We start from the raw sequence: 18,402 nt of genomic DNA on the forward strand, positions 1-18,402 counted from the left end.
ATAATCCCTGTCCTGAAAATTTGGCTGATTGAGGCTGAAAAGCAATGGGATAAATTCTTTACAGGCTGAACATTTCCTAATAGCAACAATCACATTTCAGAGGGAGCACAAACACAAAAGGTAAATTCTGCCTAAATAGAAGAACTTATCAATCATCTAAAAAACCTATTGTAACACCCAGACCCCACTTGAGCTGGTAACACACAAAATTTCATCTCTGACTTGACTCTTTTTAGACAGTCCTGGGATTTAGAGCTGTCAGTGCCACTGAAAGGAAAGGAAGTTTGGCACCCAATTTTCTTGGGAGCTCTGCAGAAGTTGTGACTTTCAGGGTCTCCAGCAGTGCAGAAGTTGAGTGGGAAGGATCCTTACCCTGAGGAAAGAAGGAAAACCCTGTCCATAGTAGCCAACAGCAAAGTACTCAGGCTGAGGTCTCATGGCCTTCATGATGTTCTCATAAAAAGTGGCTCTTTTTTTCTGGAAAAGAAAACAACAGCACACTTTCACTTTGGAATGCTGCAGGACACATTCCCAGGGACAATTCCTGATCTCTGCCCTCAGAACACACTCCACAACTGCTTTTTGATGCAGTCTCTCATCCTTATCCATTTACTTGATTAAATATTTGCTTTGTCTGGGCCAGAACCAATTTCATTTCCTGCTCTGCAGACGTGAGAACAATGCCATGGCTTTAGGATTCCAGAAGGAGATTTGAAATCCTTCACTGTGGGAAAACAAATGAAATACAAATATATTCTGCAAGGGAGAAGACACAAATGGTGACAAATGTCAGAGAACTGGCAGAAATAAAACTGGGCAGATGATTCTGCTGTGAAAGAACATAAAGACCATCTGGTTCCATCCTTAACCACTAGAAAGCAGAATTCTGAGCCAAGAGAATTCTCTAGCTCTGTGTTCATGCCCAGCACTTTCACCACAGAAATAACAAGGTGATGAGATTTATGGAGCCTGAAAATACACTCTTCTTGTTGCTTCATTTGCTTAAGACCAAGAATTCCAAACATCTGCACATGGTATTATCATGCTAATTAGGAGGTGAAAAGACACTATGAAAATATTTATTCTACTACTAACCTTTACAAAGCCATGGGGTTAAGTTGGTTTGTTTGTCTTTAACATACATTTATTTTAGGCTTATGCTGCTTGAACAGTATTAAGTGAAGCAGTCAGCAGCCTGCTGGATATGGAAGAAAAGCCTCACCAGGAGATTGCCAAGTCCCTCGTAGTCAAAGACCTTGTTCTCATACATGTCAGCCAGCTCCTTGCTCAGCTGAATGGCTTTTTCCCACATCTCCACGAGGGGGAGGACGGGCAGGAGGGGGAAGAAGAGCACAAGCAACATGAAAGACTCAGTTAAAAGCCTTCATTAGCACAGATAGGTAAACAAAAATGCAGCTGATTTTAATTCAGGCACTACTTTCATGCTCTGCCAGGTTTCCCTCAGACTCCTCTGTGCATTTTTGGTTTTGCATGGGTTATTACAGTCATACAGATCTTGTGATGTGGAGATCTGAGAGTGATTTACAAAGCCAGGTCTCCACTGAGAATCTGACAGGACAAACTGGGAGGAGGAAGGACAGGTCTGAACAGCAGAGAGAGAAGCCATGGGGGTCTCCTCCTCCTGCAGCACCTGGGGTTTGTCTCATCATGGGATCATGGAATTTGGGTGGAAAGGGACCTCAAAGCCCAGTGCCACCCCTGCCAGGGCAGGGACACCTCCATTGTCCCAGGGGGCTCCAGCCTGGCCTTGGGCACTGCCAGGGATTCAGGGGCAGCCACAGCTCACTGGGAATTCCATCCCCCCCTCCCAGGGAGGAATTCTGTCCCAAATTCCATCTAAACTCCCTTATTTCAGCTCAAAGCCATTCAGCCCTGGCAGAACCCTCTCTCCAAGGTGCAGCTCCCAGGTCAGTGCAGCCAGGGAACCTCTCTCCCTGCAAGCCCAAAACCTGACAGGAGCCCTCCCAGGGGAAGGGAGGGAAACACCTGCCCTGCTCCCATCCACCCAGAACCTTGAGCAGCTTCACTTCCAGACACTCTTTGGCCAACACAGAAATAGGGTTTCAACGTCTCCAGACAAGCAGGTGCCCTGCTGATGGCAGTGCTGGGGTCCCTGCCAAAACCCCAGCCTGGTGTGGAACCACATCTGCTTTTACCTTTCAACCAACCCCAGCCTGCCCCAAGCACTGAGGCAAGAACTGAGCAGTAAGGAAATCCTAAATCCACACCAAAGGGAACCTGCCAAGGCAGGGTTTGCTGCAGGAGCAGGGTGAGCACTCACCTTGCCCCTGTCGAAGAAGGAGATGATCTCCTGGTAGAGCTTCTCCTTGAGCTCCTGCTGGGAGTACACACAGAAGGAGTCCCTCTGCAGCAGGTGAGGGGCACAGGGCTTCTCTGACCACTGGGACAGGGCAAAAGGCAAAGCTGAAACAACTGCAACACTTCCAGAGAAATCCTGACAGGGTGACTCAAAACAAACCCCTCATGGAGGCAAAGGAAGTTTGGCAGAGATGTAAACCTGAGACATTCTCTCCCAGCTCACTGCAGCAGGAGGATGCTAATAATGATGCTAATCATGATTTTTCTTTCATTATTATTTAATTAAATCACCTATTTTTATTTTATATATATTTTATAGAAATATATATAAAAATATAAATATAATTATATATAAAAAAGATAATATATTTTATATTATATATAATAATTTATTATATATAATAATATATAATGTATATTTATATTTATATATAAATATGAATATATAAAATATATATTTTATAATATACAATTATTATTTATGCATATAATATATGATTATTTATAACATTATATCATTATATATACGACTATATAATTTTATATATATCATAGTCATAATTTTATATATATCATATTCCATTGCTGTGGAATCTGCAAGCTTGTGAAGCCCCTCAATGACCACTGGTACATACATGATTGAAAGTCCCATTAAATCAGAAATCAAAGTGCTTTTTATTTTATATATATTTTATATATATTTTATTTTATATATATTATTTATTTTATTTTATATATATTATTTATTTTATATATGTTTTATATTATATATATATTATATATATATTCTATATATATTTTATATATATAAAATTTTATTTTATATATATTTTACATAAATATATATAAAAATATAAATATAATTATATATAAAACACATAATATATACTACATATTATATATAATAATAATTTATTATATATAATTTATATCTATATTATATATAAATATGACAATATAAAATATTTATATTTAATAATATACAGTTATTATTTATGCATATAATATATGATTATTTATAACATTATATCATTATATATACGACTATATAATTTTATATATATCATAGTCATAATTTTATATATATCATATTCCATTGCTGTGGAATCTGCAAGCTTGTGAAGCCCCTCAATGACCACTGGTACCTACATGATTCAAAGTCCCATTAAATCAGAAAACAAAGTGCTTTGGTTGTTCTGAGCAGTCTGTGCCTCACCAATCCCCAAGCCTGGGATACCTGGAGCAGCTCAGCGTGCAGGAGCAGGGTGTAGGCAGCCTCTGTGAAGTTCTCACAGTCTGTGTGCAGGTCCCTGAGCTTGTACAGATACCTGGGCAAAGCAAAACAAAACAATTCCCGGCTGTGAAGGACTCCTGTGTCCAAGGGAGCTGCAGGGGAACAAGGGTTTGTGCAGGACACAGCCTACCTGATGTAAATGTCCTCTCGCTTCTTCTCCTTGTAGAAATTCTGCCAACAAGAGAAAAAGTCAAACACTGGCAATGCAGAGCAGCCCAGATTTGCAGAATCATCTCCACATAAGTGACCTGAGCAGCAGTTTTAGGCATTTCAGGGATATTTGCTCATTTTGGCTGCTCAGTCCTGGGACCATCCCTTCATACCAGAGGGGCACCAGCACCTCCAAAAAGGGACAAATCAGAGAAATCACTTGTCTGAAGGGACACAGGCTCTTTGCAGGGGAACAGGGATCCCAGCCAACAGCCAGGCACCTCCTCTGCCTGTGCTCCAGGGTTCCAGACTGGGAGGACCAGCCAAGGCCTTGATTCTGGACTGCCCATCTTTCTGTGATTATGGCTCCAGAGCCTGACTTGGGCACACCATTAACCAAAAATGGCATGAGGAATTCATTAAAATCATTCTCTAGATCAAAAATAATTCCAGGGGGGTCTAGAAAAGCCCAGGGGAGATGCCCAAAGCCCAGGGGATCAGCCTCCAGCCCGGGGGAGGCATCCCCAGCCCAGGTGATGAGTCCCCAGCCCAGGGGAGGTGTCCCCAGCCCAGGGAAGCTGTCTCCAGCCTGGGTAGGGATCCCCAGCCTAGGGAAGGTCCCAACCCAGGGACATGTCCCCAGCCCAGGTGATGAGTCCCCAGCCCAGGGAGGTGTCCCCAGCCCAGGGAACCTGTCCCCAGCCCAGGGGAGGTGTCCCCAGCCCAGGGAACCTGTCCCCAGCCCAGGGGAGGTGTCCCCACCCAGGGAGGTGTTCCCAAAGCCCAGGTGAGAGGTGGGCAGGTGTCCCAAGGACTGGTCCCCAGCCCAGGGACATGTCCCCAGGCCAAGGGAGGTGTCCCCAGCCCAGGTGATGAGTCCCCAGCCCAGGGAGGTGTCCCAGGGCCATGTCCCCAGCCCAGGGAGGTGTCCCCAGCCCAGGGAGGTGTCCCAGGGACATGTCCCCAGCCCAGGTGATGAGACCCCAGCCCAGGTGATGAGTCCCAGGAACATGTCCCCAGCCCAGGGAGGTGTCCCAGGGCCCTGTCCCCAGCCGTACCAGCACGTTGACGGTGCAGCTCATGCGGTTCTCCTTGCTCTCATCGTGCATGATGGTCCTGTAGTCCAGCAGGTTCTCCAGGAGGCTGCTGACCAGCAGGGCAAACACCTCTCCTGGGGCTGCCAGGTACTTGTGCTTCCTGCAGTGCTCCAGCAGCCTGCAGGACACCAGGACACTCAGCTGGGCCTCCCAGGACTGGGAAATGGCATTTTGGGGTGAATTACCCAAATTGCAGTGGGAATGACCCAATTTCCCTGGATGGACACTCAGTGCTGTGTTGGAGAATTTTGCTCAGATATGGCTTATAGAGTTTTGTTCAGACATGCCATAATCATATACAGCTGATGGAAAAGTAAAAGGCAGCGGTGAGGAGCAAATTCTCAAAGCCTGTTCCTGTAAACAACGAAGTTCTCAGGCACATTTCTGTAAACAGCAGAAGTTCTCAGGTTGTTTTTTAATAACAAGTAAATATTTTGTCCTTGGATAGTTATGAGAAAGCAGAGTGACAAACATGGAGGCCTTGAGAACCGTTCATAACAAGATGGGAAAAAACAAGTCTTGGTCTCAATAACAAACCACAGGTATTGAAAACAAAAGGAAGGGTTGGTGTTTAATCTGTAACCAACGATGAGCTCAGGTTTTGCAATATGTATGAACTTAATTAACACAGTTATAAAATGTGCATGTTGGATCAATAAATTGGAGTTCGATGCTGATCAAAGGATGGGTGGTCTCCCTTCGCTTTCTACAGTGCTGGACACCCACACCTGAGACAGCCAACTCAGGCAGGCCAGGACAGCACTTGCTGGTCAAAAAAAATTAAGTCTTTGTTGCTAAAAGCTCCAATTTTGCTTTAATTTGAGCCTTTGAATCCTTTGAAGTAAGTATCTGTTCTGCACATTGATTTCATTGCTTGCTCACCACTGCTCTGGGTTCACACACAGGAAATGAAGCCAGTTCATGGCCATAAAGAAATGTCTCAGAAGTACCAGATTACACTAAAGATTGGATTCAAACAGACATTTCATACATTTCTTGTCACTACAATTCTTTATCAGAATTAGATGAGTCTGCTGATTACAGGGAATACTCTTATAGCAACCTTAAAATATATATGGCAGATTCACTACTCATTAATTTTCCAAAATTACCCAATTACTTCCACTTGCAGCCCCCTCCCCAGTTTGGCAGCTGACTCTGAATTCCATCTGCAGTTAGAAGTGCAGAATAAACTCCTCTTTTTGGGCAATCAGTCCCAGAACACCTGCACTGCTCCCTGCTCACTGCAATAATTCATGAATTAGGGCTTCTTTGCATTAGGAAAGCAGCCCAATAAAGTGTGAAAAATATATAATACATAAAAAACTTATATAAAATAAATGAATATAAACCATATATAAATAATATAGAAAAGAAAAAATAATGTAAAAAAATAAAATAAAAGTACATATATAATATATAAAATATAACATTATATAAAAATATGTAACATATAAATAATGTTATTTATTATATAATATATAATAATATTATTATATATAATATCTACATATAATATAGATATTATATATAATAACAATATATTATTATTTAATATTATTATTATATATATTATATGTACTGCAAATAATATAGAAATATAATATATATATAATATGATAAAAATAGAATCTATAATATATAACATAAAATAATATAAAGTATATAATACATAAATAATATATAAAATAGAGAAAAATATAAAAATACATAATATATAGTTAATATATATTATATAGATTATATAGATAATATAAATAATATATATAATATATATAATATATTATATATATTATATATATTATATATATAATATATAGTATATATATTATAGATATTGTATAAAGTAATGTAAAACTATATAGCACATAGATAATATATAAAATATAATAAAATATATTATATAAATAATACAGAATATAAAATAATAAATGTAATATAATACATTAAACTATTTATTATTTAATAAATAATTTATTATGCATATAAAATAAATGTAATATAAAATGTAAAAATAATAAAATACATAAAATATAAAATATGAAATAATATAGAAATATATTACATATGAATAATATATATAGTATAAAAGATCTAAAATAAAACTCACAGTTTCTCCAGCAGGACCTTGTACTGCTCATCCCCTCGGCCCCCCTCCACCTCCTGGTCCAGCCTGGTGATCAGCTCGTTCTCAAACTGCAAACACAGAACCCCCAGTGGAGCAGAGCAGCTCTGAGGAGCCCCTGGGGGCTCTGAGCCTCCCCCCAGCACTGCAGGCAGGGCCAGGCTGCTCCCAGGGCTGAGGCAGAATCAAGGGATAAAAACCCCAAATGCAAATGTTAGTGTTTAAAAACACATAATCACGGGGGATTATATGCGGTGCTTTTTATTAAGAGCTCTGGGAATCGGGGTATATTCAACCCAAATCTGACTCCGACCATACATCCCAAATGATCATGTTTTATACTCTATCGTTACATAACCTTCATGTTAATTATTAAACTTATATTGTTCTATTGTATACATAAATTTAGCCCCTCTCTGAATTTCCAACATAGTTTCTCACTATTCTTCTTATGGTTACATAATAATTACATTTTAATTACTAAACAATCATCACATCTAACAATTATATAATTTACCATACTGCTTACGCAGGTGCAGTTGATCAGGGAAAGCACAAAGCCTAACATTTTAGATTCTATCTTTAACTTTCTCCAGGGTTGCACTATCACCAGGACTGGAGAAGGAAATCAGGCGCTCCCTGTCTGACCCCACACGGCCACACCGTGGTGCAATGGAACACGGCCAACCCTGATCTCTGACTGCCCTCAGCTCCCTGCACTCACTCACTGCCAGAGCCCCTCGTGGGGGATTGCTGTTGTTGTTGTAAAGGTGAATAAACAGCTAAAATTACATTTCAGGCCCTCTGAGGCTCTCCAAACTCTTCCCAGTTTAGAGGTGAGCACTGACAGCTCTGCAAATGCAGGGAAGGGTGAAAAAAGGGGAATTCAGGGATCATCGAAGTCAGGGAAAGGCTCAGGCAGGACAGAACAGGGAAGTCCTGAACCCTACAAACCACAGGCACTTCCCAAGGGGCTGGGCACAATTTTGGGTGGGGATTTTTTGGTTTTGTTCAAGTATTCTATTTTTCTTTTGCCCTAGGGACAATGCAGAACAGTTGTAGTGAAGGTACCAGTATCGTGTATATATTGCAAATACATGTATTATATTGTATTTATATATATAATTTTATATACATATTACTTTATAGTCAGATATAATGAATGTACAATTACATTGTGTATAATACAGTGTATATACTATATATTAAAATATCGTGTCTTTACATATTGTATATATATTCATATTATATTCATTATTATATATATTTAATAACTATATAATTATTTCATTATATAATGAATATAAAACTACATTTTGCATAATATTGTATATATAATACTACAATACAAAACTGTGTTTTATATACTGTATATATTTCATATTGTATTCTTATATATATTTAATTACTATATATTATATAATTATTTCATTATTATATAATGAATATGCAATTACATTGTGCATAATACTGAACATATAATATTATATATTAAAATTATGTCTTTTTACATATTGTATATATATTTCATATTATATTAATTATTATATAATTATTATATATTATTATATAATTATTTCATCATTATATAATGAATATACATTATGCATAATACTAAATATATTATATATTAAAATATAATATATATAAAATTGTGGTGTTTTACATATTGTATATATATTTCATATTATATTCATTATTATATATATTCCATTTTTATATATAATTATATTTCATTATTATATAATTAATATACAATTACATTATGCATAATACTGAATATATAATATCATATATTAAAATATTGTGTCTTTTTACATATTGTATATATATTTCATATTATATTCATTATTATATAAATATTTCATTATTATATATTATTATATATTATTACATAATTACATTTCATTATTATATAATGAATATACAATTACATTACGCATAATAATGAATATATTATATATTAAAATATAATATATGTAATTGTGGGTTTTTACATATTGTATATATATTTCATATTCTATTCATTAGTATATATATTTCATTTTTATATATTATTATGTAATTATATTTCATTATTATATAATGAATATACAATTACATTAAGCATAATACTGAATATATAATATTATATATTAAAATATTGTCTTTTTACATACTGTATAGATATTTGATATTCTATTCATTATTATATAAATATTTCATTATTATACATTATATAATTATTTCATCATTACATAATGAATAGACTATTACATTATGCATAATACTGAATATATTATATATGAAAATATAATATATATATAGTTGTGGTTTTTTACATATTGTATATATATGTTTCATATTCTATTCATTATTATATATATTTTATTATTATATATTATTATATAATTGTATTTCATCATTTTATAATTAATAGACTATTACATGATGCATAATACTGAATATATATATTAAAATAGTGTGTCTTTTTACATATTGTGTATATATTTCATATTATATTTATTATATATATTTCATTATTATATATGTTATTATATAATATTTCATCATTGTATTATATTTCATCATTACATTATATTATATTATATTGCATTTAATATCTCTATATATTGTATTATTATATAGATGGGTTATATATGGCATCCCTTACCATGTGGAAGTTCCCATTCCCACTGAAGTTGAACTCACACTGCATCATGTCAAAAAAAATGGGAATTGTTGCTTTCCTCAGCTCAGGTTCTGGGACCAGGGTCACCTCCAGGATTGGCCCCACCATTGCTGGGATGAATTTGATTTTGTGGGGACCTGCAAGAAATTCAGAGTCAAATACATCCAGTGGCAGGATTTGGATTTCCCGATGTTTAAGCACATTATTCACACAACAACCACTCTGCTCAGAATGTGGATTTTATGTGGATGTTACTTAAGGAAGAATTACCAGGTTGCAGCTCCAAAATTCAGGAGTAGCCCAAGGAAATAATTGAGCTGAATTGTAAATCACAAAAAAAGGCTGTCTGAAAAATCCCACTCATCCTTTACACGGCAGAACATCCTTTGGAGGGAATCTAAGAAATTATATCAGCAGCTGATGTGAGGAGAAAATCAGCTTTTCCAAGTTATTCACAGAAAAAAGAGATTTTTGTGTGCTGAAACAGCTGAACTGTAAGTGCATTTCCCCACGTGAAACACGTGCAGCTTTTATAAGGAAATAAAGGATTTGAAAGGCAGCTTGAGAGCTGGAGCAAAGATAACTCTTTAGCTGGAACTCACCCAGGTTATACCACATATCCCTGATTTTGAAGCCAATTTCCTTCCTCATGTCCCCATACCTAGAGAAAGCAGTGAAAGAAGAGATGAGAGAGGCCCAAGCCCTGCAATGATCCTGGCAATGCTGCTGGGGAAGTGAATGGCAAAGCCACAAATGGCCACAGCTCACTCTGGCAGGGCACTGCAGATTGCTGAGAGCAGAATTTCCTGGGAATTCAGATTTCCTGAAAGCTGCAGCCCCTCTGCTTCCTGCAATTCCACCCCACTCTGGTTGGGTTTGGGTGTTTTTTCCTGCAATTCCACCCCACTTTGGCTGGGTTGGGGTGTTTTTTCCTAAAGCTTTAACCTCTGACATCAAGACAATACAAAATGATTTCATTATCAGGCTTCTTCAAGCCACTTCTGAAGAAAAAAGGGGAATTCTGCAATTCCACCCCACTCTGGCTAGGTTTGGGTGTTTTTTCCTGCAATTCCACCCCACTCTGGTTGGGTTTGGGTATTTTTTCCTGCAATTCCACCCCACTCTGGTTGGGTTTGGGTGTTTTTTCCTAAAGCTTTAACCTCTGACATCAAGGCAATGCAAAAAGATTTCATTATTAGGCTTCTTCAAGCCACTCCTGCAGAGAAAAGGGGACAAATCCTAACAAAAGTCTGTGTCAGGATGCTCAGAGATATGCAGGCACCCAATTCCAAGGGAATGAAGAGGTAAAAGCTGCTCAGTGACTAAAAATTGCTGGTTTGGGGCTATGAATGGCTCTGAAATGAAGAAAAGTAAAAGGTGGGGGACTTAAAAGCTGGAGGGCTTTTAGGATTCCTCTGACCTACCTTCCACAAGGGCTGAGGAATTGCAAAAGGGAATTTTGGGAATCATGCCAACCTTTCCATTAAAGACCTTCCAGTGGAGAGACCCCGGTAAGGTGCTGCAACAGTTCAAGATCTGCCTGACCAAACTACAACCAGCCCTAATTTCCAGCCCTGACATCTTGTCCTGCTCACCCCTTTACCACAGTGCCTCAATCAGCATTTCCACAGCACCTCCTCCCACCCTGGGGGTGTCTGAACAGCCCAAACGGAGCCTCCTGACAGCAAAAGGGGAAATGGGAACTCACTTCTTGATGATTTTGTTGCGTTTGGCCTGGGAGAAGGTCTCCAGCTGCAGGGACTCGTGAGTGAGGAAGGCAACTGCCAAGTGGAAATAGTTATTCCAGAGCTGGGGGAGAGAAAGGAGATTAAAATGGGAGGATGTCAGAACCCAGGACATTGCTCTGGCTGCCCTGGAGGGCTCCAGACCCTGGCAGGGGGCTCAGAGACCTTGGCATGGAGTCACAAACACTAAAACCACCTGTGCCTTTGATTTCAGCCCATGGAAACAATTACCAACTTTGTGTGAGGAGTTACAAACCACGGGAGTTTGAGTAGAATGACAGTGAATTTGTCACAGGGTGAAAAAGTAGAATTTTGGGGTTTTTAGAATGGGGGTTCAGGAGGCAAGACAGAGGAATCTGGGTGTGTCCTGTCCCTTCCTCCTTTTCCTCCTTCTTCCTTCCTTCTTCTTCTTCTTCCTTCCTTCTTCTTCTTCTTCTTCCTTCCTTCTTCTTCTTCTTCTTTCTTCCGTCTTCTTCTTCTTCCTTCCTTCTTCTTCTTCTTCCTTCCTTCTTCTTTCTTCCTTCTTCTTCTTCTTCTTCTTCTTCTTCCTTCCTTCTTCTTCTTTCTTCCGTCTTCTTCTTCTTCCTTCCTTCTTCTTCTTCCTTCCTTCTTCATCTTCTTCTTCCTTCCTTCTTCATCTTCTTCTTCCTTCCTTCTTCTTCTTTCCTTCTTCTTTTTTCCTTCTTCTTCTTCTTTCTTCCTTCTTCTTCTTCTTCTTCTTTCTTCTTCTCCTTCTTGTCCTCCATCCTCTGCTATGATGGTGACACTTTTGGATTGGTTTAGAGCAGAGACAGACTGTCTAACATGGGTGATAGGTATTGGAAAATTATTGTAAATAAAGCACAGGTAGTTCTTAGTATAAAAAGCCAACACCACCCCAAGGGCAGGCACTGTGCCACAACCCGACCTGCTGGACAGATCTCAGCAGGTCAGAGAAAGAATGGAACAGATAAGAGAAAATAAACAACCTTGAAAAGCAGAACTGATGAATCTCAACTTCTTTGGTCACAGGGCTGGGAAAAAGAGACTTTCCAACACCTCAGGGTCATCTCAAGCACAGAAACCCGAGAGGAGGAAACAAAGGAAAAGCAACAACAGGCACAAAAAAGCTGCCCAGCCCCAAATGCAGAGCCTCCTCCATGAGGGAGGGAACCTCAGTGAGCCACAGCCTGCTACCAGTGGGGTTTAGCTGTTCTAGCAGGTCTGGGACCCATAAGAAAATCCAGAGAAAACAGGGCTGGGACCCATAAGAAAATCCAGAGAAAACAGGGCTGGGATCCATAAGAAAATCCAGAAACAACAGGACAATCACCTGGAGCTCAAAATGGGTCTGATCCAGGAAGAAGCGGTTGAGGACGGAGGTGAATTGGTTCACTGCCCGGAGGAAAACCCTGAAGAGACAAAAACATCAACTAAGGTGATTCTGTACCCAAAATCAGTGACACTGCAGCTCTGGGCTCACAGCTCCTATGTGCAAGCTCAGCAGACAGCAACAGATGCTCCCAAAAAAGCAGGAATTCCTCTAAATCAGGGAACATTCAGGCAAAGTTAACCCTCGGTTCAACAGCCTCAAGCTGCACTGGGGAGGCTCAGGTTGGATATCAGGGAAATTTCCTCTCTGGAAGAGCGGTCAAGCATTGGCCAGCTCTGGGTTTAGGTTTCCCATGTGATTCCCCCAGAACTGAGACCAAAAAGCTTCTCTGGTTTAAGCTGGAAAAAAGACCCCAGGGTTCAATCATGTTCTGGGCAGGACAGAGATTTCCAGTTCTACCAGTGGAAATGCACAGGTAAAACTGGCTGGAATCTGACTGAAACCAACCTGAAGTGGCTGAAAAAAATAAGAAGAAAAGGTATAAAAATAACAATAAATAAATAAAAGAAAATAACATAAATAAATTCAATACATTTTAAAAAATAACAAGAAAACTGCCACATTTGAGTCACCCTCCTGTCAGGTCCAAGGAGGCTCCAAAGCCAGACTTAACCCAGATTTAAGCCTGTACTTAAACCAGACTTAAGCCTAAGAAATGAAAATAAATAAATAAAATACAAGAAATAAATCAAGAAAAGAAAATAACATAAATGAAATCAATACATTTTAAAAAATAACTAGAAAACTGCCTTGTGCGAGTCACTCTCCTGTCAGGTCCAGGGAGGCCCCAAAACCACTTAACCCAGACTTAAGCCTGCACTTAAACCAGGCTTAAGCCCTAAGAAACAAAAATAAATAAATAAAAATAACAAGAAATAAATAAAGAAAAGAAAATAACATAAATGAAATCAATACATTTCAAAAAATAACTAGAAAACTGCCTTGTGTGAGTCAGTCTCCTGTCAGGTCCAGGGAGGCTCCAAAGCCAGACTTAACCCAGACTTAAGCCTGTACTTAAACCAGACTTAAGCCTTAAGAAATAAAAATAAATAAATAAAAACCCCAGAAATAAATAAGCATTAATAAAAGAATTTTTTTTAAAAAAAATAACAAGAAAACTGCGTTGTGTGAGTCACTCTCCTGTCAGGTCCAGGGAGGCTCCAAAGCCAGACTTAAGCCTGTACTTAAACCAGACTTGAGCTTTAAGAAATAAAAATAAATAAATAAAAATAACAAGAAATAAATAAATAAAAGAGCATAAATTAAATAAATATTAAAAAAAAAAAAAACCCAAGAAAATTGCCTTGTGTGAATCACCCTCCCATCAGGTCCAGGGAGGCTCCAAAGCCAGACTTAACCCAGACTTAAGCCTGTACTTAAACCAGACTTAAGCCTTAGAAATAAAAATAAATAAATAAAATAACAAGAAATAAATAAAGAAAAGAAAAGAACATAAATTACATAAATAAATTGTAAAAAATAGCAAGAAAATTGCCTTGTGTGAGTTGCCCTCCTGTCAGGTCCAGGGAGGCCCCAAAGCCAGACTTAACCCAGACTTAAGCCTGTACTTAAACCAGACTGAAGCCTTAAGAAATAAAAATAAATAAATAAAAATAACAAGAAATAAATATAGAAAAGAGCATAAACAAAATAAATTTTTTTTTTTTAAAACCCAAGAAAACTGCCTTGTGTGAGTCACTCTCCTGTCAGGTCCAGGGAGGCTCCAAAGCCAGACTTTAACCCAGACTTCAGCCTGTACTTAAACCAGACTTAAGCTTTAAGAAATAAAAATAACAATAAATAAATAAATAAAAGAGCATAAATAAAATAAACACATTTTTTAGAAAAACAAGAAAACTGCCTTGTGTGAATCACCCTCCTGTCAGGTCCAGGGGTCCAAAGCCAGACTTAACCCAGACTCAAGGCTGTACCTGCTCTGCATCATGTTCATGACCATCCAGTCAGCTGCATACACGTTCTTCCCAATCAGGTCCTTGAACATGATGAATGTTTCCATCAGGAAATCCTGTTGGAGAAATAAAACCCATCAGGCTGCACGCGGTGGGGTTGTGTCCATGGGATTACTGGGAGATGCTGCTGTGACCTCATGAAATGCAAATGTCTGGGACTGCCCTGATTAATGCTCATGATGTTGCAGACATTTTTTCATAGAAATCCTTTCCTTCAGATTCGTGCATCTTCTGGGAAGCAAGGGCCCCAGAAGAGAATGTAAACAATTGTTATCAGCTGCTGTGAAATGCAATAGGATGCACCTGTGATTGGTTCATGTTCCATGTGTACCGTTAAGGGCCAATCACAGGAGCAAGCTCGGGGGAAGATTCCCGGGACACAGAACTGTGGGATCTCAGCACAGCAGGACTGATATGCCGAGTCACCAAGACAACCCTTGGGGGGCTCGGAGGTCCTGGAACGTTGCCAGAAGCGTCTGGTGGCTGCACTTTGATCCTGCACAGGAGATGACACCTGTATGAGGATGGGAGGATTTCACTGGGATAAATGGTGAAGGGATAAGTTAATTAGAGTGTGAAACACAGGGTTTAGGATTTCTGTACAGGGAGGTCTGGAGAAGTAAGATGGAGGAATTGGGGTGTGTCCTGTCCTTCTTCTTCTTCTTCTTGGCCTCCATCTTCTGTGGTGGTGGTGGCACTTTGGGATTGGTCCTTACTAAAAGTGCACTGGTCAATAAGGGTGAGAGGTATTGGGGAAAATAGGTAAATATTGTGTACGTAGTTTAGGGTATAAAGGTAAGTGACCGCCCCGAGGGCTCTCAGTGTGCTCATGGCTGTTGTGCTGTGCGGACCTCTGTCGGGCCGGGAGGAAATATTGTAGATAAAAACTGATAAACACTGAAGATCGAGAAAAAACCCGAAGACTCCTTTGGTCCTTTGGAGCGCGGGCTGCCCCAAGGCCACCCCGAGCCTTTCCAGGCCATCAAAAACAGCCGAGACAGCGACACAGAACTTTGTTATAAATTCTTTCTATTCTTAGCTTAGCAGCCTCTGCAACTTCTCTCTTTATTCTATTTAGTATAGTTTTAATGTATTATATATCATATATCAATAAATCCAGCCTTCTGATCAAGAAACAAGATTCTCGTCTTTCTCTCACCCCCAGCGACCCACTCAGGTCGCTGTAATATCATGCTAATTAGCAATCAATGCCCTGCCCTGCCTAACAGGGGGCTCTCATCCTGTGGGTATGGCCCAATAATGAAATTATTGCTGACATCTCATCCATCCAGTGGCACAAGGAGAAACAACTGCACACAATGCTGGTCTGTTTAATGAGATCTGTCTTTGCTGGTTTGCATTAAGCTATGCTGGAGCCCTGTCACAGACATTTTTTCACGGAAATCTTTTCTTTCAGATTTCTGCATCTTCTGGGAAGCAAGAGCCCCAGAAGAAGAATATAAACAATTGTTATCAACTACTGTAGAATGCAATAAGATGCACCTGTGATTAGTTCATGTTCCATGTGTTTATAATTAAGGGCCAATCACAAGAGCAAGCTGGGGACAGAGTCCCTAGACACAACTTTGTTATAGATTCTATTCTTAACTTAACAAACCTCTGCAACTTCTCTCTTTATTCCTATTAGTATAGTTATAATGTATTATATATCATATATCAATAAATCCAGCCTTCTGATCAAGAAACAAGATTCTCGTCCTTCTCTCTCACCCCAGCGACCTCCTCCAGTCACTGCAATAGAGCCCTGCACAAGTTGGATTAGAGAGCAAAACCAATATTGCAGGGCTTGTTCCCAAGTCTCTGAGTGGTGACAATGCAACAGAATGATCTAGAAAGCCTGAAATTACAGTGTATTTTCACTCACTAATTAGAGTTAAACCTTTCCTGGTCCTGTTTAAGAACAGTTAAGGAGAAGCAGTGAATATAACATCAGAGATGTGATTTAGAATTATTCTACATTGTTGTAGAAAAGACACTTTTTGCACAAACAAGACTTCAAACTTGGAACAAACAAGGTTGAATTGCAGAATGAGAGAGAAAAAAGAGGAAAATGAGCAGAGATGAGCAAAAGAAGGGAGTATCAGGAATACTGATCTCCTCCTTGTGGTCTCTGCAGGTCCAAAAGCCACCCTGAGCTCTTAAATCAATTCTATTCTCTGCAGCAGCACATTAATATTCAAATGTCAGAGGGACACAAAGAAGGTCACAGGAGGAGCCATCCCCTTGAAATGATCACCAGCAAAAAATCTGTTGAGCTGAACAGTTTGGGCTGAAGAATTGGCAAGATATTGATGGAGAAATGGAGCACTTGGTGCTGCCTCAGTAAAAATCCTTTTGGCTTTATTAAATCAGAGCCTGATGAGAGGGCTGGCCTTGACATGGGCACCGTGAAGACATGAATTAACTCCTAAAAGTGCCAGACTAACAGGGAATGATGCCAAGGCAGGGCTGGAAGTACCAGCACAAAGAAACCCAATAAAGAACAAGAAAAATAAAAGCAGTTATTGCAGTAAAACAAAAAATTTTCTGTTGGTATTAACAACTACCACACCACTACAAAGGCAGGTTTGCTCCTGTGGATTTAGAAGTGCAGAAAAATCAGATTAGAAAGAATTATTTCCCATAATCATCCTGAAAATCTTTTCACTGGATGAACACTTCCAGAATTCCTGAATCTGCCTGATTTGGGCTCCTCCTTTCCTTTTTCCTTTTTCCCCTTTCCCTTTCCTTTCCTTTCCTTTCCTTTCCTTTCCTTTCCTTTCCTCTCCTCTCCTCTCCTCTCCTTTCCTTTCCCTGTTCCCTTTTTCCTTTCCTTTCCTTTCCTTTCCTTTCCTTTCCTTTCCTTTCCCTGTTCCCTTTCCTTTCCTTTCCTCCCCTCCCCTTCCTTTTTTCCTTTCCTTTTTCCTTTCCTTTTTCCTTTCCTTTTTCCTTTCCTTTTTCCTTTCCTTTCCTTTCCCACCTGGGTAAGATAAAACCAGTCCCAAAGCCACATGAAGTGAGAGTGACCTGTAGATGGCTGTGTTGCTCCACGCTGCCCCAAGAGCTGATTGTGCAAGTGATTTTCTGTGAAATTCTGTAATTCCAACTGCACAGGGAAAAAAGGGATCACCTTGGCTCCCCAAAATGAATTCCAAACCTTCTGGTGGGTTTTGGTACAGGAAGAACACAACTCCAGGCCCTTCCCCAGCTGGTATTTCAATAAAATGACACTTCCCAATTGTAAAATAAGGAATAAAGGGGCAAAAACGCTCCAACAGTTCTTGTGTTGTGCACCAGTCCTGCTAAATATTCTAGTTTGGGTCATTTTGGGGAGTTTGGGGGAAAATCTGCTGGTTTTAAGAAGAAAAACCCCTCAGAAATGTTAATATTTCACCTTGTTTCACACCCAAAGTTTTTGGGGATGTGAATTTTTAACATTCTGAGAACCTTCTGCACTGCTGCCACTAAAGCAAGATTGAAGCATTTAATTAAACTTCAGAGGAGGAGAAAGAATTAGATAAAGAGAACAGGGGCACAAAGTGAGAGCCAGACAATGAAATGCTTTACTTTTCCATCTTCATTCCCTCTTCTGGTTCCTGACTCAAATCAAACATTTTTTACCCATGAAAGATGTTTTT

The 18,402-nt window shown here is 39.1% G+C and overlaps 1 protein-coding gene across 1 annotated transcript in view; it reads right to left on the minus strand.

Moving 5' to 3' along the window:
• DOCK5 (dedicator of cytokinesis 5) overlaps window positions 1–18,402 on the minus strand; it is a 75,172-nt gene that overhangs the window by 24,117 nt on the left and 32,653 nt on the right. Inside the window, exons 28-39 of the mRNA XM_054270534.1 lie at window positions 14,726–14,820; window positions 12,735–12,813; window positions 11,386–11,486; window positions 10,280–10,338; window positions 9,660–9,814; window positions 6,992–7,077; window positions 4,843–4,999; window positions 3,765–3,805; window positions 3,578–3,668; window positions 2,303–2,422; window positions 1,223–1,312; window positions 373–477 (exon numbers count right to left, since the gene is read on the minus strand). Coding sequence (XP_054126509.1) covers window positions 373–477; window positions 1,223–1,312; window positions 2,303–2,422; window positions 3,578–3,668; window positions 3,765–3,805; window positions 4,843–4,999; window positions 6,992–7,077; window positions 9,660–9,814; window positions 10,280–10,338; window positions 11,386–11,486; window positions 12,735–12,813; window positions 14,726–14,820 — 1,179 coding nt within the window. The remainder of the gene's footprint in view (window positions 1–372; window positions 478–1,222; window positions 1,313–2,302; window positions 2,423–3,577; window positions 3,669–3,764; window positions 3,806–4,842; window positions 5,000–6,991; window positions 7,078–9,659; window positions 9,815–10,279; window positions 10,339–11,385; window positions 11,487–12,734; window positions 12,814–14,725; window positions 14,821–18,402) is intronic.

This window comes from Melozone crissalis, unplaced genomic scaffold, assembly GCF_028551555.1.
Source record: "Melozone crissalis strain CALT ecotype California unplaced genomic scaffold, PUWL_Pcris_2 ptg000010l_1, whole genome shotgun sequence".
Lineage (NCBI taxonomy): Eukaryota > Metazoa > Chordata > Aves > Passeriformes > Passerellidae > Melozone > Melozone crissalis.